The sequence below is a fragment of the Thamnophis elegans genome, chromosome 6 (assembly GCF_009769535.1).
Source record: "Thamnophis elegans isolate rThaEle1 chromosome 6, rThaEle1.pri, whole genome shotgun sequence".
NCBI lineage: Eukaryota > Metazoa > Chordata > Lepidosauria > Squamata > Colubridae > Thamnophis > Thamnophis elegans.
The window spans coordinates 20,071,179-20,094,567 of record NC_045546.1 but is presented as its reverse complement, the minus strand read 5'-3'; the positions used below and the strand labels follow the sequence as shown (position 1 = coordinate 20,094,567).

Sequence of the window (23,389 nt, the reverse complement as noted above, 5' to 3'; positions counted from 1 at the left end):
CATTACATTTGGCCAATATATTTTCTTTATAAAATTGGGGTTCCGTTCTTCAAAACTCATGACTTCCAAAAAATTTGAAAATACTTTTTCTAAATACATTCTAGTTGTCTAAAAAAAAGTTATCCATTGGAACTGTAATTTTTATTCAGCAGTTGCTATATTTATGGAGAGGAAAAGTATAGAACAATATTTTTAAAATATCATTTAATCGTAAACAAATTTATTTTTTATCCTAGAATAAAACAGTTTTAGTATTACAGTTCCCAGTTTTTCACTCTGGCTAAAGTTTTGCCACTAAACTTTAATTTTTCTGTAGTTTTACAAAAGTAAATTTGGCAATTATGACCATCACCACTAAAACAAATATTAAATCTCATGTAATCATGTTTCATGTTTATTGTCTGGAGAACAATGCATTTTTTTAAAAAAATCTTAATTATTACTACTAGAGTATATTATATATTTCTCCAATTTCCTCCAAAATATTCAACTGAGATAAATGATTTATGTATTCCCTATTTTAGAAATCTTGATTAATTCATTTTAAAGAATTGTTTTATCTATAGATTATTTTTACGTTCAGTTCCTGATAAATGGCTGAAATGGACTTAAAGGGAATGCTATAAAAGAATTCTCAGCAAACTTATTAGATGTAAATCTCTTCCCATACTTTCTGTTAAAAGAACTTATTGTAATTTAATGTAATCATTTTGTGTAATATTTAATTATTTTTTAAAATTATGTGAATATACACCATATAGATTGTACCTTTATTTGAAATCAAATTGGAATACTTAGTTGATATCAAGTTGTGACAACTCTTACACAGAATATATTAAGAAGAAACATGTGTCCAATCAATAATCAATAGTTTTCTATTCTCTTAGCCTTTGCATTGCTTTTGAACCAGTTTGGAATGGAGTTAAGTGTACCTAAAATAAATTTTAACCTTTGGTTAAAATTGGTTAAAACTTTTTCCTTTTAATAAGACATTTTGAACAACTACTCAGATGAGATACAGTATATATCTAAAAACTACAGCCAGCAAAATTATTTTGATGGGTACTTCACAAAATCTATTTGTGAAGACCAAAACAAATCCATTTAGGTTAGACCTATATGGGTGGGTGCATGTATGAAAAATAACTCACAGCCCTGCAGCTTTCATTGTGGTTTTTAGAATCATGGTATATTTATGGCTTTGGTATATGATTTGTTCTGCATTGCATACTTTTTCATAATAAAGTGGCTGTATATAGAGTGGCTGTATATAGAGTTTTAATATAGAAGTGAAAGGCCAATAATTTCAACAGCAAGTTACCATTGTTATAAGAATCAATATATCCTAATTAGGAATGTTACAAGGAATGTTTTAGCAAGATTCTGTTAAAATTGAAAGGTGCGTTACAGGGTCCCTACTGACATTTTAGAAGTCAGTTAGAGCTATGAAGACGTGGTGGCTCAGTGGCTACGATGCTGAGCTTGTCAATCAGAAGGTCGGCAGTTAAGCGATTCAAATCCCTAGTGCCACGTAATGGAGTGAGCTCCCGTTACTTGTCCCAGCTTCTGCCAATCTACAAGTTTGAAAGCGTGTAAAAAAATGCAAGTAGAAAAATAGGAACCACCTTTGGTGGGAAGGTAATAGCATTCTGTGCACCTTTGGCATTTAGTCATGCTGGCCACATGACCACAGAGACATCTTTGGACAGCGCTGGCTCTTCGGCTTTGAAACGGAAATGAGCACCGCCTCCTAGAGTCAGCACAACTAGCACATATGTGCGAGGGGACCTTCACCTTTAGAGCTCTGAAATGAAGGGTTTCTGTACAAATGAGAAATGTAATCCTTGTCAGTACAGAAATGGGCAAGACTATATTAGAGTCCTATAAAAAGTTACCCTTGTGAGGATCCAGCTGTTAAAACTGTGCCTTTTCCATTTGTGAATAGGTTTTACAGTTTTGTAGCTTTTAATGCATTATGCAGCCCATGATTAACAGCAGATTAGAACTTAATTGAGTTCTTCAGGGAGTCAATCTCACAAAAGAACATAAATCCATCCCTGAGGACAAGGACTTTTATTCCAGTCAGTCCAACAAATTGAATACAATCGTCTCTCCAACAGAGAAATTCTTTTCAAATGCTGCTCCTGTTCAGTGACTTTGCATAATTTTTGTCGGTTTGAATTTCTGAGAATATTCAGCTTCCCCTGAGTGATTATCGCCAGATCTGACGATAATGGCTTTGGGTTTCAGGTGGAGAATTTCATAAAAACACTACTCAATGCCACTCATTTATTCGTGTGTACAAGTATCCTCCCAGCTCTCCAGCCCTGTGTCTTCGTTACAGAAGTATTTGAAAGTAATCTTTCCTTTGCAGAATGATCCAGCAATTAGGAGAAAAGCAAAGGTTTCTGTTTCAAAAGTAGCAGGATGTATTACAATTTGTCAACAATACTAGTGAAATAAATTGCAGGACAAACTAATAAACATTTTGAAGCACTGCATAGCTTGTGTTCCAAAAGCATCTAATTGTATTGAAATATTTGTCAAAGGCTCCTGTTATATATTTTAATATACCTATTTTGTATTCTAGGAGTGTATTCCTGAGAATGTAGAAGTGAAAAAGAAGATTTTTTCTCAGTTAGATCTGATAGTCAATAATGAGACTATCCTAGCTAGTTCAACCTCGACTCTGTTGCCTACAAAATTATTCACTGGACTGAAGCATGTGAAGCAGTGTATAGTTGCGCATCCTGTAAGTATCTCAAGGTATTTTGGACATATGTTTTTTTAAGCCTAAATGGGAAGTCAAAGGAAAGAGATTTATAAGTCTTTCATGAAATTTTTGCATGTGACATGCGACATTTTCAAGAAGCTGTCATTCTGAAATGCAAACTTACAAAAAGTGAAGCCTCACATTAAATCTGTGGTGACAACAGTTTTACAAACTACCCTGGAAAGATGATCAAAGAATAGAATAAGAATGGAATAGAATAGAATAATTTATTGGCCAAGTGTGATTGGGCACACAAGGAATTTGCCTTTGGTGCATATGCTCTCAGTGTACATAAAAACAAAATAGAATACATTCATCAAGAATCATAAGATACAACACTTAGTGAATATCATAGTTTATTAATAAGCAATCAAATTATATTAGGAAATGAAACAATATATATTTTAAAGATAAAAGCAATATGGTTATAGTCATAAGTGGGAAGAGATAGGTACTAGGAAGGAATAATAGTAGTATTATTTACTATTATTTAATAAATTTAATTATTTAAAAGAATGGCACCCAACTGAATTATAATAAACATAGAGAGCAGCAACATTGTAATGAGGAATGTTTAACATTTGATTAAAGTTTGTTAAAATAATTGTCAGAATGCATCATGGAGATCTTGCTTCGTTGTCCTTTATAGTCATCTTAATATACTAGTTTGAAGTAGTTTGCTTCGTTGTCCTTTATAGTCATCTTAATATACTAGGCTTCAGGGAGCCAGATTCTGATGAGATAAGATGATTTTGTTATGATCAGATCATGTTGCCCTTTTGATGTAAAATTACTGTAGAGTTGCCTGTTTAAATAATATATCTATTAACACCCTCCCCCCCTCTCTCCCCCCCTCCCTCCCCCCTCCCGCCCTCTCTCAATGGTGGTGATAAGGTAAATCCACCATATTATGTGCCACTTGTTGAATTAGTTCCTCATCCAGAAACAGATCCTTCTACAATGGAGAAAACCTATGCTTTGATGAAGAATATAGGACAATCACCAGTTAAATTAACAAGAGAGATAGATGGGTTTATTCTGAACCGACTTCAGTATGCTCTTATTAGTGAATCATGGAGACTTGTTGGGGTATGTATGATCTCTATTCTCCTTCTGACTTCTTCAGTCTACAATAGATGACTTAAATTCTGGCATACATATTACATTGAGTTTGGGTTTGTTTAACTGGCTTTGTTGAATAAGACACCATTGGCATTGTATGTAAAGCACTAAGCCATAAATAATAGTTTACAAAGAATGACTGGGTCCATAGATTACACTAAATTACTATTTAATAAAACCACATTTATTTATTTTATTTATTTTATTTTATTTATTTGTCTTGTATGCCGCCCACTCCCGGAGGACTCCAGGCGGCTCACAAAAGACAACGGAAAGGGGGAAACGAGACAAAGACAACATATTAAAAACAAAACCAACATTCACAATTTCCGTGGAGGTAGATGCTTCTCAGCTCCCCCCAGCCTGCTGGAACAGCCAGGACTTGGTGGCTTTGCGGAAGGCCTGGAGGGTAGTAAGCGTCCGGATCTCAACAGGGAGCTCGTTCCAGAGGGCCGGAGCTGCAACAGAGAAGGCTCTCCCCCGGGGAGTCGCCAGCCGACATTGGCTGGCAGATGGAATCTGGAGGAGACCTAACCTGTGCGATCTAATTGGTCTGAGAGAGGTAATCGGCAGGAGGCGGTCTCTCAGGTACCCAGGTCCGATGCCATGAAGGGCTTTATAGGTAGCGACCAGCACCTTGAAGCGGATTCGGAGACTAATAGGTAGCCAGTGCAGCTCGCGGAGGATAGGTGTAACGTGGGTGTACCTTGGTGCACCCACAATCGCTCGCGCGGCTGCATTCTGGACTAATTGGAGTCTTCGAACACTCTTCAAGGGCAGCCCCATGTAGAGCGCATTACAATAATCCAGTCTTGAGGATTATTGTATACTAAGCCACATTATGTCTTAGTATGATATGCAGACCTAGTCTTATAGTATAACCTTATACAAAGTTACTCAAAAATATGTGGAACTTACTACAAGCTAAGTATAATATTGCAGTTAAAAATAAGTCTTGTGTAACTCATTAAGACATCCAACAGGAGTTTCATTGATCTAGTGATTGATCAATAAGATTGATTAACAGACAGATAGGATTGTACTATATATTTTAATAGTTTTCTATACGTTGCCTTTGAGCTTTGTCAGATAGAAGTGTTGGAGAGTCTAGATCTACAGCTGGGGGCAATACTCTTTGCTAAATATTCTTTGCTAATCTGGAACAAGCTAGCTAGTGTGAGATCAGGCTAGTTATTGATAAGGGACCACCATATGCTGTGAACATTGAATCTAATATTACTTTTCCCATATAACTAAGTTTGCGGAGTGGAGGGAAGAATTGATCAAGAGAGAACTGGTGGCAAAAATAAACACATTACTCATTAAACATAAATTCAGTAATACTTGGATTTGATCCATCATATAGTAGAGAAGCTACTATTTCAACTCCATCTTTAATAAACATAATATAATCCTGCATTAAATATAATAAAATTAAAGTACAACTAATGGCTAACATGACTAATGAGTCAAAGTAATATTCATTTCATAATATAGCAACTTTAAGTTTTTTTCATAGTCATCTTCTGTTGACATAATGAAAAGAAGTTTGATTCTGTAGTTAACCTGCTAAAACTAAAACATGGAAAGAAACAAATATGTTTTAAACATGAAAATAAAAACATTAGGGGAAAAAATCCAAAGTTCCTAATCTTTTCAATTGTTACTCAAGTGAGGTTTCTTATTTTATGTGAATTTCAAAGGGCATTTTCAAATACTTGTGCGGGAGCTAATTATATTCCATGTTGCTTGAGTAATCTATTTGGCTACCTGTTTATAAATATGCTATATGTATGTTCCAATTTCTTGTTTTCTCACATTGCAGTTTTGAAGAGATTCTTTTAGTGTCATGTCTCAAAGGATTGGTTTAATTATATTGGTAACTTTCCAAGTTACCAGGCTTGGCCTGTTTCAAGTAAAATTGACTTTCAAATGTCCAGCATGCTAATGAGATTAGCATGTAGAACATTAAATACTCTCAAAAGAATAGAAAATGGAAAGCAGAATTTTAGCCTTATCAGTTAAATTTGAAATAAAATTAAAGTCAGAAATTGGTAAAGAACCATTTAAAGCATGGACATTTTCAGATCTGAATGATTTCTATAGTTTACTTTATTGTCATTGCACCTCGTACAATGAAATCAAATGCCATCTTCAGTGTACATCATACATAAGAAAACTATAAAAATAAAACAAAAACACACATCCTTCACATAATAAACAATTGAATTGAATTTCAATTGTATGATACTGCATTCATATTACAATATACAGTAGAATTCAATATAGCTACTGCTCTGCGATAGAAGCTGTTTTTCAGCCTATTTGTCCTTGTTTTTATTGTCCTGTACCGTCTGCCAGATGGTAATAGTTCAAAAAAAGGGTGCCCAGGATGAGATGGATCTTTAAGAATGTTTTGAACTTTCTTAAGGCAGCTCTTCCAAAGAGGGGAGAAGGCAACCAATGACCCTCTGGGCAATGACGTTAAACTTCTGAAGTCCTGTCCTATCTGTCACTGTGCAATTGGCAAACTATACACAGGTGCATTAAGTTAAAATACTCTCTATGGTACAATGGTAGAAGGTCACCAGCAGTTTTTCATTCAATTGTTGTTTCATGTAGTATAATCTCTGCTGGGCCCTTTTGACCAGTGCTGCAATGTGAGCGCCCCAGATCAAGTCCTCCTTGATAACATCCAAAAACTGAAAACTGCCCACTTGCTCCACTCTCAATTGCTCTCAATTGCTAAACTTGTGGAAGACTTTTGAGTTTCTTCTAACAAAGTGGCCTCATAAAGTAAGTGTGAAGCCAGCATATGCCATACTTTTGGTTCAGGACTCTATGAAGTCTATGATAGTCCAGAATCATTTTGGGATGTGGGCTTTTTCCAAAGGAGATATAATAAGGGTTAGGGTTAGGGTTAGGGTTTTCTTTACACTGACACAGTATAAACCCATAGCAACATTCTATATGGCATTTATAGACATCAGCTCTGAATTTGATTCACTTTGCAGAGTTAAAGAAAATATTAAAGAAAACAAGTTACACATGTATACCTTTCTTCTTTACTAGTTGTTAAGAATGATGGAAGGAATCATAATATTCACAGCAATTTTGAAATCTGTGAATTCTGAAATTTCTGTTGGATTTAGTCTTTTAACAGTATACATCCAGAACATTGAAAATATCTTAAGAGAGTGTGCTAATAGCTTGTAAGAACATGTTCACCAAAGAATATGTGCCAGTTGTAATCCTGTTTCACATCTGTTCCTAATATACCTATATTTTCTGCAATTATCATTATATACAGTTGATGAAAAAACACTAGTAGGAATTACAGCAGTTTATAGTACGACGAAACAGAAGCTCACGAAAGAAAAAGATCTTACCTCTTGCCATGCTGTCGGTGTTGGCCACTGGCCAGCTGGTCTTTGGGTCACTGCTGCACATGAGAGACGCACACCTTTCAATTTGGGCATGCACGCGCATGTAGTTTGGGGCACTCGATGTCTAAAAGGTTTGCCATCACTGGGTTAGACTGTATAAACAGTTTAAATAATGGACAAAGGTTGTATATCATGTATGCATTTCTTCTGGGTGTTTTGAAGTAATTAGACTTGGTCTGTAAATTTATCACGTAACTCTCTGATTCATATTAGATAAGACTCTGGTTTTCCAATTATTTCTGAACTATAACTTCACCATATGCCATGTTAACTAGTCAAGTTCAGCAATGAATACATCACTATTACAAAGACATAGTAGAGGTATTCAGCTGATGCAGTATATCAACTGGGTTTTTCCATTCATTAAAAAATGTGTTGTGGGGAACACTGCCTGTAGAAAGAATATGGTAGAATTTCTCCATTATTAGCAATAGCACTTAGAGTTATATACTGCTCCATAGTGCTTTACAGCACTTTGAGTGACTTACAAATGCCAGCACATTGCCTCCAACAATGTGGGTCCTCGTTTTATCAACCTCGGAAGGATGGAAGGCTGAGTCAACCTTGACTTGGTCAGGATCAAACTGCTAGCAGTTGGCAGCCTGCAATACTGCATTCTAACCACTGTGCCACCACGGCTCCTGTATTACGAAGGACTACACCTGACCATACATTTTGCTACTTAAATCCTATTTTAATGAAAATATTTTAGCAAAAAGATTGGTATGATTGGTACTTTATGCCATTGTTTCTGGAATGAATCTGTGATCAAGTTCCTGGAATGCTTAGGACTATGAAAAATGTAGAACTACAAGTCTTACGTTACTGCTTATATTGATGTATGATGTTCTTCCTTTCGATTATTTTTAATCTTACTTTTTCTGTTTAATGCAATTTCCCTGTACAATCTGGTCTTCGATCGGAAGACATAAAAAAGATTTGATTTTCTTGCAAAGAACATATATTTTAAATTGAGATTATTGTAAAAACAATACATTTAAAAGTATATTGTTGGGAAAAGCTTTCAAGAAACAGGCAGATGAATCTGAACAGGGAGACCTGTCCTATCTTGCTTTTTGGGTGTGCTGGTTTGTAGGAAATGTATCCTCTGGATGTCAACTGAGTTTCAAACGGCACCTCATGGCATGCCTACATTGGAAACTGGGAGTTGCCTCTTAATAAACCTAAGGAGCTGGGCATGTTTAGGCCTTGCAGATTGCTTTCATGATGAACCAACGTGCAATAACGTATATGGCAGTTGCATGTTCTATATTTAATTATCATGTTTGTCCATTTCCACCTCTGCATAATGCACATCCCACATCCCACACCTCAGGTGAAAAGGTTAATGAAATCCTCCAAAATCATACTGTAGTGGAAGATGGTATTTTACAAGATGAAAAATCAAGCTGCAAAACATCAATGATATTGCATCATTTTTCCAAGGGGTAGCATTATGGTGGAAGCCCCACTTTTTGCATCATAACCTCACATTCATGACCACAAAGAGCAATAGCAATAGCACTTAGGCTTATATAAATACTGCTTTACTGTGCTGTACAGCCCTCTCTAAGCAGTTTACAGAGTCAGCATATTGCCCCCAATAATTTGGGTCCTCATTTTATTCACCTTGGAAGGATGGAAAACTGAGTCAACCTTGAGCCTGGTGAGATTTGAACTGTCAAATTGCAGGCAGCCAGCAGTCAGCAGAAGTAGCCTGCAGTACTGCAATCTAACCACTAACCAGCTAAACACAAGGCTGCTTTTGTCCTTCTGATCAAAAGAGCAACATCTCAGATTCAACACCATTGAATATGAATGCAGACAGTCCTCGATTTATGACCACAATTGAGCCCGGATTTTTTGTTGCTAAGTTGTTAAGTGAGTTTTGCCTCATTTTACATCCTTTCTCGCCACACTTATTAAGTGAATCATTGCAGTTGTTAATAACACGGTTTTTAAGTTGCCCCATTGACTTTGTCAGAAGGTTGCAAAATGTGACCCTGGGATACTGCAATTGTCATAAATATGAATCAGTTTGCCAAGCACCCGAATTTTGATCACATAACCATGGGGATACTGAAACGGCTTTAAGTGTGAAAAATGGTCACAAGCCACTTTTTTTAGTGTCATAAGTTCAAATGGTCACTAAGCAAACTGTTGTAAGTAGAGGACTACCTGTAATATAAAGGACCTGTGTTTCTAATTATGCCCAGCACGTCCATCATTTAGAAAGCAATTTTATACCATGTTCAGGAAAGCTGCATAATTTATGGTGATTAAGTCATTTTGAGAGAAGCACTCACTGTCCTCCCAAAAATAAAATCCCCTTCAGGTTGAACTCAGCTTATCTAATGACCCTTTTAGATTATGCCATTGATCCAGGGGTGGGATTCTACCCGTTCGGACCGGTTCGAGCGAACTGGTAGCTCCGACTATCAACTGGGAGCGAACCGGTTCACTCCGGCTTTCAGCTGGGCCCATCTGCCCGCCCCTGCTTTATACTCAAGTATATTCCCTTTTCTTAAGCCCAGCTGACAAGCGCCGCAGACTGTGTTGTCGCACCTCAGCTGTTTTCCTCCCCAGCAGTAATGCGGAAGGTGATGTCTCATGCATGCGCATGCAAGGTACGCACTCAGCGGACCAGTTGTTAAACCGGTAGGATCCCACCCTGCATTGATCCTTCCACTCGCCAACCCAAATCACTCAAAGTCAGAGGTCTAATTTTGTATGGTTTTCCCATTGGCAGCTAAACAAGTAAGGCGCTTCAAACCTTCAGATAAGCTTGCTACGCCTAAAATAGCAACAAACCCCAGTTATGAATTGTTTTTTTAAATGTTTTTTAAAAAAATAAAAATAAAAATTGGCATCTTTGCGCCACCCTCCCCAGTCATCAGAAATAATCTGAGACATTATATTACTCGGTAAAGCATCCTACAGATTGATAGACACATCAACAACTTTTATTCTATAATTAATTTTACCTTTTTGTTTTCCGGTATTTCCTATCTGTAAAGGAATTATAGAGGAAATTTGAATCTCCCACTGTTCTTTAACATTCATAATTGATTTTTTTTCTATGCAGGATGGAGTAATATCACCAGATGATCTAGACCTTGTGATGTCTGATGGCTTGGGAATGCGCTATGCATTTATGGGACCTCTGGAAACAATGCACTTAAATGCCGAAGGTTTGTAACTGGTGTGATAGTTAAATGCAGACATTTCTAAACTAAATAGGTCTTGATCAACAATTTCTCTTATGATCATGATGGCATCAAAACGGTGACACATGTGCAGTAATATGCAAATGTTGGGATTATTTACTGGCATCGTTACACCTGATGCAAGTGCCTAAATCATAGCATTTCCATGAACAGATATGTGCAGTATTTTGTCCACTCCCCAAAGTCATGATTACATCAAGAATATTCTCCTTTCTCTCTCTTTCTCTTTCTCTTTCTCTTTCTCTTTCTCTTTCTCTTTCTCTTTCTCTTTCTCTTTCTCTCTCTCTCTCTCTCCCTCCCTCCCTCCCTCCCTCCCTCCCTCTCTCTCTCTCTCTCTCTCTTTCTCTCTCTATGCAGACATGGATGCCTACAAGAGGCATTACTACATGTTTGCCTAACCCTATTCCAAAGCCTCAGGTCTCTTCACCTACAGCAGGGGTATCAAACTCACATCATCACATCGTCACATGATGTACCATGACTTTCCCTCCTTTGCTAAATTGGGGGTGGGGGGTGAATTGAATGTAATAAAAAAACTTAAGCATCAGAATGTGTGCAGTCCTATGCTCCATCCAATAACATTGCTTAAAGCTATCATTCTCTCTCACCCTCACCCTCTCTCTCTGTATAGAGTGAGTAAGGACATGGCATATATAAATTTTGAGTAGTTCAGAGAACTGGTATATACCACCTCTTACTGGCCCTGCCCCCATCTATTCTCTGCCTCCTGAGACCCAGCTGATCAGGAAGGATTGGGGATTTTGCAGTAACCTTCCCATGAAGCGGGGAGGGAATGGAGATTTTATAGTATTCTTCCCCTGCCATGGCCACAAAGCCATGCCCACAAAGCTACACCACGCCCACAAAGCCACAGCACGCCCACAAAGCCACGCCTACAGAATCAATGGTAAAAAAAAATGAATCCCACCACTGGTTCTGTCTGCCCAAGGATGTTTAAATAACCATAGAAGATGCTATTAGTCCGTGCTTCTCAGTTTCAGCAACTTTATGATGCATGCTGGTTGGGGGTATTCTGGGAGTTGAAGTCCATACATTTGAAAAGAGCTGTGATTGGAATGTCTGATGTAAGCAATTGATGAGCATCCTGCTTTAGATGGAAATAAATCCCACAGATGCCTGTGAGACTTACCTCAAAGTAAACAGGTACAGGAGCAGAGCTTCAGCTGTCATTTCTGGGAAGAGAACTCTGTTTCCAACAGTAGAATACTGTATGCCAGAATCTTTGGGATAAAGAGCAAATGCCAACAGCAAGTCATTGCAAACAGAAAGAGAAAAGAAAAATGAGAACGAAAAGAAACAGAACAAGGACAAAGGAGACCCACAATGTTTTTCATAGGAGAAGGTAGTTTAAGGACATCCAACTAAATTAATACAAATAGTGGTGAGTACCGATTTTGTGTCCTGGAACTGGACATTTTAACATTTTGGCAGAGTAGCACTAAAGCACTTTTAGTTAAAAAACAACAACAGCAGTGCAGTGCTACTAAAAGAATTTTCTCAGATACTCTATTACTGTATAATCATGAAACAACGGACCTCCTGTGCATGGATCTAATCTTTTCAGGTTCCGCAGAGATGGTAGGATTACCTGCTTGTTTTCAACCTTCCCAAAAACACTTTGGGACACGCTGTTTGGCTTTTAACAATCAGATTCTTAAATAGCTTCAGCCCAATTTGCATTTTTAAAATCTCATTACAGTTCATGTCAACAGGAAATACATATCAGTAAAAATGAATAACCTAGGGTTTTACATTTATTTTTAGCAAAAGTATTTTTTTCTACCTCTTTTTTAAAAACAGATCACAACTGTGATCTTTATAATGTAAAAAGTAACAGCTTTAAAAGGCGTCTCAGCCTATTACTTAAGTATAGCCGTTTCCAAATGCTGTGAAGCTCATAATGGCTGGAATATGTTGGGGAATTCTCACAAAACATCATTGTGTGCGTAAGTGGAAGCAACTAATGTTTTTATTAGTTCTGTTATTAACACTATAGAAAAACCCAGGAACTCTTTGTGTTCCATTTTGCTTCTGCAAAAATTGCAGAATATAAAAAAGAGGCACTATTACAATTGAAAATCAAATGCTTTTCTCACCGCTTTCTTAGAGATATTTTGAAATTGGATATCAATTGATGGTTCTGCCGTTTACCTTAGCTCATTATATCGTATAGTCCTTGGGTTAATATACAAACAATAGATGTTTGTAATCTATTCATGTTTACTGAGAATGAACACTTCCATCAGTTTTAGTAAGTAAGTATGCCAAGCATTGCAGACCTCTGGGCATATTTCTTGAGATTAATAGCAATAGCAATAGCGATAGCAGTTAGACTTATATACCGCTTCATAGGGCTTTAATTTTGTCATTTGTCATTTATTTGACATTTATAGGCCGCCCTTTTCCCTGAGGGGACTCAGGGCGGCTTACAATTAATGGGAAGGGAGTGTAAGACAAAACACAAGAAAGAAAAAAATGTGAATAAAAAATAAACCGATAAAACACAACATTCATTCAGCATTCGGGTGGGGCGAAGTTCGGGTCTTATCCCCAGGCCTGACAGGATAGCCAGATCTTGAGGGCTGTGCGGAAGGTCTGGACGGTGGTGAGGGTACGAATCTCCACGGGGAGATCGTTCCAAAGCATCGGAGCTGCAACTGAGAAGGCTCTCCTCCGCGTAGTCGCCAGTCGGCACTGACTGGCGGATGGAATTCGGAGGAGGCCTACTCTATGCGATCTGATGGGACGAAGGGAGGTAATTGGCAGAAGGCGGTCTCTCAGATAGTCAGATCCACTACCATGGAGGGCTTTATGAATGGTGAGTAGCACCTTGAAGCGCACCCGGAGATCAACAGGTAGCCAGTGCAGCTCACGGAGGATCGGTGTTATGTGGGCGAACCGTGGTGCGCCCACGATCACTTGCGCGGCCGCATTCTGGACTAGCTGAAGTCGCCGGATGCTCTTCAATGGCAGCCCCATGTAGAGCACATTGCAGTATTTCAGCCTAGAGATCACAAGGGCTCGAGTGACTGCTGTGAGGGCCTCCCGATTCAGGTAGGGCCGCAACTGGCGTACCAGGCGAACCTGGGCAAATGCCCCCCTGGTCACAGCTGACAAATGGTGGTCAAAAGTCAGCTGTGGGTCCAGGAGGACTCCCAAGTTGCGGACCCTGTCTGAGGGGTATAAATTTTGACCCCCCAGCCTGAGTGATGGAACGTTGGCCAAATTGTTGGGAGGGAAGCACAACAGCCACTCGGTCTTGTCCGGGTTGAGTACCAGTTTGTTAGCTCTCATTCAGTCCTTAACGGCCTCAAGACCCCGGTTCATCACGTCCACCGCTTCATTGAGTTGGCACGGGGAGGACAGATACAACTGTGTATCGTCCGCGTATTGATGGTATTTTATCCCGTGCCTCCGAATGATCTCACCCAGCAGTTTCATGTATATGTTGAATAGTAGGGGGGATAAGACCGAGCCCTGCGGCACCCCATAAGTTAGGGGCCTCGGGGACGATCTCTGCCCCCCCACCAACACCGACTGCGACCTGTCCGAGAGGTAGGAGGAGAACCACTGCAAGACAGTGCCTCCCACTCCCACCTCCCGCAGTCGTCGCAGAAGGATACCATGGTCGATGGTATCGAAAGCCGCTGAGAGGTCAAGGAGAACTAGGATGGACGCATGGCCTCCATCTCTGGCTCTCCAGAGATCATCGGTCAATGCGACCAAAGCGGTTTCTGGGCTGTAACCGGGCCTGAAGCCAGACTGGAAGGGGTCAAGATAGCTAGCTTCCTCCAAGGTATGCTGAAGCTGGAAGGCCACCACCTTCTCAACAACCTTCCCAACAAAGGGAAGGTTGGAGACTGGACGATAGTTATTAAGAACGGCTGGATCCAAGGATGGCTTCTTCAGGAGGGGTCTCACCACCGCCGCTTTAAGTGCCCCTCCCGAAGGGAGGCGGTAACAACCGCCTGGATCCAGCCTCGTGTCACCTCACTGCTGTTGGCAACCAGCCAGGAGGGACACGGGTCCAGTATCCAGTATAGCCTTGTCCACATCCCCGGAGGCAACATCCTGAAACTCAACCCAGAGATGGTCTGCCAAGTTATTCCCCTGTGTCTCGGCTGGATCTGCGGGGGTGGAGTCCAAGTCCGACCGAAACCGAGCAACTTTGTCCGCCAAGAACTGGACATAATCCTCAGCCTTACCCTGTAAGGGGTCCCCTGCCTCCCTCCTATTTAGGAGGGAGCGGGTTATCCTAATCAAGGGCGGCTGGGCGGGACTCGGCGGACGCAACCAAGGTGGCGATGTGTGTTCTTTTAGTTGTCCTTAGTGCCCGGATGTATTCCTTGGTGCATGCTGTCAGAAGTGCTCGGTTCAATTAGGACCTATTCAGCCCTCTCTAAGCGGTTTACAGAATCAGCATATTGCTCCCAACAATCCGGGTCCTCATTTTACCCACCTCGGAAGGATGGAAGGCTGAGTCAACCTTGAGCCAGTAAGATTTGAACAGCCGGACTGCAGAACTGCAGTCAGCTGAAGTAGCCTGCAGTGCTGCACTCTAACCACTGCACCACCTCAGTTCTCTTGAGCAGGAATTTTCTCATATTCATGCAGAGCTTGCTCTTTGGCATCTTTAGAGTCCTGATTTTACAGCTAACCACTTACACAAAGATCATGACTAAGTATTGTTGTAAATTAAATAACAAATATGCATGCATGCATTTACACACAAGTAACATTTGAAATAATTCAAACTTCCTGGAAGTAACTGAAAAATGGGAAGTCCTTTTTTAAAATAGTGATATAAATGTCTAACCTTTCATTAACCCTCTTCCAGTCTTGGTCCTTTATTTCCTGAAATACTGCAGCTAAATGTTTTTGAACCAGATGCTACACAACTTTTGTTTTGGCTCTCTCCCCAAAAATCAACATTTTGGTTTTATGCCATAGCAGCTGGGTTCTAAGTAGAGCCCATTTCCCAAACTTGGCTTGTCCCCCAACATTCCCAGTCATCTAAAAAATCTAAAAGTGCTTTGGTCTACACCATGGTCTAGCAGCTGATTTGTATGGCTCATTATGTCTACAACTTTTGGAGCAGGCAAACAAGTCACCATTTGATCCTCAAGCTTATATGTTTATGTTTTGTTTGTAAAGGTCAAATTGCAATAAATTTTCCCCCAATTTCCTGAAGGTATGAGATATGAGAAGATCATCCACAGACTGGCTCCCTCATCTAGGAACACATGTCTCATTCTCAATGTCCTCCTTCCCCATTCTCCTTAAAAATAAGAAATTCATCACCTTGGAAGTAGGAAAAAGGTATCATATCTTGAAGCGTCTCATCCAGTTATGTCTCTGGTTGCCTAAGTATCACCAGTACAGCCATTCTGATTTCAGGGGAATGGACCTGCTATCCAGGAAATACTGCCAACCAGCAGAAAATCATACTAGTTATTGGACAAGCCAAGTATATGTATATGTAACTAGCTAATAACCCAGGGTTATTTATAGAATAAATAAATACCCGGACCAAACGTAATTTCTAATGTTGGATTTCCCCTCTTACCAGAGGGAGGACCCTTGTAGAGTACTGCAAAACTGTTACCATGGTAACTCCACTGCACTGTACAGTAGAAGCCATTTCATGGCAGTACAGTAGAAGCCATTTTAAGGCACAACCGGCTGTATCTTAACAGAACACACACCCTGAGGAGTGTTAGGGGTGTCTTACTCCCACAGTATTTTTTTCCAGAGAGTAAGTCATCTGTGTACCAAGTTTGGTTGAAATTGCTCAAGGCGTTCCAGAGTTATGCTGGAACAGACACACAGACACACAGCCATTTATATATATAGATAGATAAACCAGAAAATACTCCCTTCTCCTACTAGCTTTCTATTTTCATGTAGTTATTCTTGGTGACTGTCTTATTCTTTTTAAAGAATTGTTTGAAGTAGAAGGTGGATATTTGCTGCCTGCAAAATGGCCAGCACCTGGGCTGCTGGTGCTCTGTCCCTTTAAGATACAGGTGTCAAACTCGATCGCGTCACATGATGCCTTTTGCCTTTGTGGAGCCAGGGTGGGTGTGGCCTGTGCGTGACACACATATAGTCCGCCAGTTTGACAGCCCTGCTTTAAGTCCTCAGCCCAGAAATGTATTACTATAAAAATTAAGCAGAGGGGGTAGTTGAATTTGGTGTGGGTGTGAGAAGGAAGGTAGTTTGTGTTCATTTGGGAAACAAAAACAACCTAAGGTAAGTAAAAGAGTTACTGTTTTCCAGAAATAGGTTCACAAAGAGAAGTAGTAGAGGAAAAAAAGTTGAAAAGTAGTTGAAGAAGAAGAGAAGAGAAAGGTGGTATAGTAAGCTATGAATATTAGCCTTTGAGTACTTATAGTGTGTTGCCGAGAAGTCAGGAGTTGTTTTGGAGGCCACTAACCTTGGTATATATAAAATCACCTATGACACTTATATTTTCAGAACCTTGGACTCTTCATCCAAACTGAATTTATCTTGTTTTGTCTCTGAAAGTGAGAGATTAGTAAATTCTTTCTTCTATTCACCTACCGTATATATTCGAGTATAGGTCGGCCCGAATATAAGCCGAGGCACCTAATTTTACCACAAAAAACTGGAAAAGTTATTGACTCGAGTATAAGCCTAGGATGGGAAATGCAGCAGCTACCGGTAAATTTCAAAAATAAAAATAGATACCAATAATGTTTTTGAATATTTATTTCAAAGAAAAACAGTAAACTAGCTCTGGGACATCGTTATGTGGCTGCTTGCCATAACAAGGAGGAGGTGGGACATCGTTGCAGAGCGGCAGGAGGGGGAGGAAGGGGAATCGTAAGACAGCCCTGCATTACATTAGAACGTGAGGAGGGGGGATAGTGCGGTGCGCGCTGCGCGGCAAACTGACACAGAGGGAGGGGAAACTCACAGGGGCGCCGGGCCATTCACGAGCGTCACCCAGCGGCATGGCCCCGCCCCTTTTTCTCCTCCATTTCGGGCAAATTTTTCACTGACTCGAGTATAAGCCGAGGCGGCTTTTTTCAGCCCAAAAAGTGGGCTGAAAAACTCGGCTTATACTTGAGTATATACAGTAATTCCCTCTTCCTGTTTGCCTTCTTGTTCGCTCACTGATTGCAAGCTCCCAAATGTTTTTTTTCTCTTAATGCTACGTAGGACTGAGCTGTTGGCTAAGTATTCACTGGATCAATCAGTTACCTGCAGCTTAAGTTCCTGTTTTTAATGATTATGTGGGAATGATCTTGGATGACTGGACCCAAAGAGAATGGTCAGATAAAAGACAGCATCGTCTGCGGTGGGATAGTGGGTGGGGTAAGATGCTCAAAAGAGATCCTCCTAATTTCTTGGTAAAGGAGAGAAAGGTAGAATTGTTCTTCCAGACTTGCAAGATTCTGTAATATAGCTTTACAACTGTTATGCATTGTATATAGTGTATAGTTGTCAGTTGAAGTTATCATTCTGGGCCTCTGTTGGAGTGGGAAAATGGTCTCCCTTGATAGGTTGTTCGGCTGATCAGTTTCCTATAAAAGCAGCTGTGTCAGCCAGGGAGTTCAGCTGCCTCACAGGCAGTATTGAATAAAGAGTGGTTAGAAATCACTCTGGCCTCACCTCCATTCTTTTCCCAGAACTTAACAAGTAGAATTAGCTCACCTGATTGTGTTTCCTGTCTGGTCTACCTGCTGGAGCTGATATTGCTCCAAATTCTGTAGCCTTTAAATAAGCATATACTGTAATTCCTTAATAATAATAAAAAAATCAATTATCCAAACACCCCCCCCCAAAAAAAAACCCCTCCCTTATACCCATTGTCTGTTGTTTTTGCTTGTTCTGCTCATAAGCTCCCAGCTGCTTCTCTTCCATCCCAAATAATGTTGGCTAAAACTAATAAACAGTCTGAACTTTTGAATCCGTGGGATCGAACTCAAAAAAGAGGATTTTTGTTAAATGTAAAATACATCCTACTTGGAAGTTCTCAAAGGATGGTATAGAATTGTTTTTCTTGGAGTTTCATTGTTTGAAAAATATTTGCAGGCGGGCAGCTGTTTGGAACCCCTAGACAGAAAAAAAAAAAAAGAATTCTAGACAGTCAATAATTCCTCTCAAATTCAGTGGTAGACTTTCTTTCATTGGGAGACATTAAACAGTTTCCAATTCTCTTTTAGGAATGCTGAATTATTGCGATAGATACCGGGCAGGTATGATCCATGTCTTGAAAACCTTTGGGCCTATACCAGATTTTGCTGGGGAAACAGAACAGAAAATCAATGAGGTTTGTATACAAACTGAATATCAGGCTGCATTGGCAAAATGTATCAGCTGCATTAGCATATTAGATGTTTTATGAATTTATCCATTTTGGGTTACCTTATTTGGGTTATTTTTTTTTTTTAGCGTTTTGTTATTTGTTAACAGCCTTGAGATTTGCTGTGTGGTTGACACATATAATATAGAAAAGAGGTGGTATTTAGCAGGTTCTGACCATTTCGGGAGAACCGGTAGCAGAAATTATGAGTAGTTCAGAAAACCGGTAAATGCCACCTCTGACTGGCCCTGCCCCCAACTATTCTCTGCTTCCCAAGTCCCAGCTAATCAGGAGGGAATGGAAATTTTACAGTGTCCTTCTCCTGCCATGCCCACCAAGCCACCACGCCCACCATGCCCACCAAGCCACACCCACAGAACCGGTAGTAAAAAAATTGAATCCCACCACTGATATAGAATGCATTACAATCAAATGTGCTTCTTTATATGCTTCATGCATTATGTTGTTCCTATTGTCAAATGGAAGAGCAAAATGGATTTTTTTAAAGAAACAAAACCAAATTCTACTCTGTAGGTCCCCAAAATACTATATTTTGTTTTAAATAAAGATTATATATAATGGTCCAAAGTGGGATAAAATGTTCATGTTTTGTATGTTTTGATTACATCATTCATTCAACACACGTGTGACTGTTATTAAATGAAATGAATTATCTTCTGTATTTAACAAACATAAGGACTATCTGTTATGAAAATGAATTCACTGTTCCTTTTTTTAAAAGCCACTTAATTCTTTCCACTGCAAGACAATTATCTGCTCAGATCCCCATTCCTTAATGCAGTAATCCCTGCCCAGACATTTTTATGTTGGGATCCCCAGTATTTATTTAAGGTCTGGTTTTTAAGGACCGTAGTACCTTTTAAAACTACGTAAAATAGAGAATTATTCCTCTGCATGTCATTCTGTAATTCGCTCCTTAAAGATCTATGTATGAAAACAACTTCTAATCCAGTGGTTTTTTATAATTATATATGAGGAGAAAAAGTAGTCAGATGATTAAAGTATAATCTGAAAATCAGTTTGATGCCTTATTTTTTTGCTTCAGCAGGCAGTGGATTCAGGGCCAAGTTAAGAACGGGGCAAGGTAATTGTAATTGGGTCACCATCCTCTTTTATTGTTCAGAGGTTTAGTAAAGAAAAAAAAGTGAGTTCCCTATGTTTGGCTTGAGGTTTTTTATTAAATAGGCCATAATCGCATTATTTATTTATTTCTCTAGGATTTCACTGTCAAAAAAGATGGCAAAATCCTAAACCCATTTGTTCTGGATAATCTCTCAAGCCTTCATCCAGTGCCATCATTCAAATATCTGGTTCCCATGTAATAGAGATAGGATAGCTCTGCTGGAAAGGGATAGGCATGTTATTGTTAACAACCTCACAATGTGGAGCATAGTTTGGTGAGGAGGGAAACTTTCTAAAAATCAGGTGAATGAGAAGATCTTTTCAAAAACAATAGCGTTCTCATCAGAGCCTGATGATTTCCTGATGTGTCAGACTACAGTTCCTGGAACTGTCAGTCATTATAATCAATGGCCCACTAGTTTGGAATTTGGGGTGATACACCCCGGGATATTTGGCAATAGCAGATTTTGCCAAACATTGTAGTAGCAAATAGGGTAAGAACATTGGAAAAAGATATCTTAAATATTTTAGAAGTCTGCAACGATTAAAGGAGACATTTTTATTATCATTAACACCAGTATACCCATGCCTATAATAACAAGCATACAGATTGGAAAAGAAAGGGATTTTTCTAGCAATAAATTGTTGCCGATCCAGTGTGAGGGAGATGTGATGTCTCTTGATAAATTAAATTATGGGACAAGGAGAAACAGAGAAATACCGATAACAGAAAGCTGTAAAAGTGTAATTGTGATTTTAATGTTTGGAAAATGTAAAAAAAAAATTTTTTTAAAGTAGTCTGCAACGATTAAAGAAGACACTTTTATTATCATTAATACCAGTACACCCATGCCTATAATAACAAGCATACAGATTGGAAAAGAAAGGGATTTTTCTAGCAATAAATTGTTGCCGATCCAGTGTGAGGGAGATGTGATGTCTCTTGATAAATGAAATTATGGGACAAGGAGAAACACACATCAGAATTTCATCTAAGGCAGGGGCTCAATTGTGAACCTAACTACTGTATTGGAGCCAAGTTGGAGCTACTGTGTAACAACAACAACAAAAAAAATCTTACCAACAAGTTACTCCATGATATCAAAAAGAACAAAGCTACCATCACTTTAGAAGTCTTAAAATAGCAGTCCCTGACCTTTCCAGCTCCACAGACCGGCAGTGGCGCTGGGTGAGGGGATGGTTTCATGCACATGCCTGGCGCATGCCAAAATGTAGCTTTGTGTGCTTCCCCTTTTTCTTGTGTGGCCCAGTTCCCAACAGGCCGTGACTCAGTATCGGGTTTTAGGGCTGGGGACCCTGGCCCTAAAAGACAAATTTTATTTATTTATTTCGCCCAGCATGAATTAGGTAACAGATATAAGTATAAGCACGGTTATGAATTCATGAAATGGATACAAATATAAGGGAGTATTAGGACAGGGACAGTAGGGACGTTGGTGCGTGAGCAAAGTATGCTTAGCTGCTATAGAATGGGCACTTGAAGATGCATGGACATCAACTCCCAGAATTCCTCAGCAATTTCTCCCAGGTAGCTGTGGAATTATGGGAGTTGAAGTTCACACTGTTCAGTTGGCCAAAGTTACTGTTCGGGGGTGGGGGATGCTGTTGGGCTGACTGATTGGTTTCCTACTTAAATAGTCCCAGCTAGATGGCAGCACCTAACTGACCTTCCCTGATTTAGAAGCTAAGCAGTTGCCTGGATTGCTCAATTGTCCTTGCCCAGGAAACCACCTCAAATCCAGGCTAACCTGGAAAGAAAAGGAAAAAAAAAGACAGAGGCAGATCATTTCCATACCATTGCCAAGAAAACTATATGGGTACAATCATAGGTCGTGCCAAGTCAGGCTTTCCTAAAGCGAACCTTTTTTCTTAATGTACAGCTTATTTTGTCTTTGTTTCAGGCCATGGTTAAAAAAACTCCAAGTGATCCGGAGCACCTAAATGCCAGGAGACAGTGGAGAGATGAATGCCTCGTGCGCCTGGCCAAACTGAAAAAGGATATTAAATCGGATGACGTGAACCACTTTTAAATCACAGAAAAGGGCATCATCAAGTTGGCATTCAAGAGGACGCCTCCCTTCCATGGCCAAACATTACACATGCAAAAGCCAGTTGAACCACTTAAGACAATTATTTAAGGCTGGAACGTTTTTATCTGAAAACTTTTCTAAATGATATTTTAAAGCCACAGTCTTAAACCGCTTGGTTGAGAGTCTGGGGAGATTGTTAGTCCTCCTGGTCATAGTTGTCTCAAAGATGCTTTTCCTTTTTTGCCTTCAAAAGGCAATTGGACTGCTTTCCCCCCTCTTTTTCCTCAAGGAATGCAGAAAAAAAACCCTAGTCCAGTTGCCTTTTGGGGGGGAAAAAAGCACCTTTGAACCCCTTGCTTGAAGATGCTTGCATTTTGTGGGAGGGCTGCATAGAAATGTATTTCTTGAGAGCAGTTTGCAATTTTCCCCGTTGAAACAAATGGGGTGCAAAGCAAAATCAATTTTAAACAAGATGCTGAACTTCAAAAAACTGCATTGCTCATAATGAAAAGTATTTTTTATATAGAGGTAGTCTTTTTAACTTGCAATTGGGTCATAATTGAGCCCAGAATTAAGGTTGTAAGTCATCTATATCTGATTTTATAACTTTTTTTGTGTAGCAGTCATTAAATAAACGCTGTCATTAAAACATCAAATTTTCTGCAATGGGCACCTTTTGCCAGAAACTGGAAGTAAATGCTGGTTCCCAGAAAACCCATAAATCACAGTCACATGACCGTGGAATCCTGCAAATGGTGCTAAATATGGCCTGGTTGTAGAGTGCCCAAAATACAATCACATGACCACAGCGGGAGGGAATGGCCATCAGAACCTCAAATCCAGGTTGCATCTTTTTTTTAGGGGGCGGGATTGTCCATCATAACTATGAACAGTTGCTAAGAGACCAGTCTTAAGTAAAGGACTACCTGTATCAGTTTTTGCTTCATATTACTCTTAAGCTACAATGTAACAGAACACCAATGTTTATTTAAAACTAACTTTTTAAAGTCTTGCTTGTGATTAATGTAGCCCATCCATAAATTACTTTACTGCATAGATATAACTATTTTGGGAATGAGGCTAAGGGGGGTGGGAATGCTGTTTTCTGGCCTACATTCTCTTCTCTTCGTGTATTTATAGGCAGGACAAACCATGATATTCAAGTTTGTACTTATTCTGATTGTAGCCAAATAAGATTTCCAATATGAGTTTTTATATGAATGGGTCTTATACTCAGATGATTATATTTCACATTATATAGGCTTTGTGTTGTA

At 39.4% G+C, this 23,389-nt stretch overlaps 1 protein-coding gene across 1 annotated transcript in view; it reads left to right on the top strand.

Annotated features, from left to right (window-relative positions):
• CRYL1 (crystallin lambda 1) overlaps nucleotides 1-23,075 on the top strand; it is a 44,744-nt gene extending 21,669 nt beyond the window's left edge. Inside the window, exons 4-8 of the mRNA XM_032219487.1 lie at nucleotides 2,591-2,752; nucleotides 3,668-3,862; nucleotides 10,427-10,532; nucleotides 18,782-18,888; nucleotides 21,987-23,075. Coding sequence (XP_032075378.1) covers nucleotides 2,591-2,752; nucleotides 3,668-3,862; nucleotides 10,427-10,532; nucleotides 18,782-18,888; nucleotides 21,987-22,115 — 699 coding nt within the window. The 3' untranslated portion in view covers nucleotides 22,116-23,075. The remainder of the gene's footprint in view (nucleotides 1-2,590; nucleotides 2,753-3,667; nucleotides 3,863-10,426; nucleotides 10,533-18,781; nucleotides 18,889-21,986) is intronic.
• The last annotated feature ends 314 nt before the right edge of the window (nucleotides 23,076-23,389 follow it).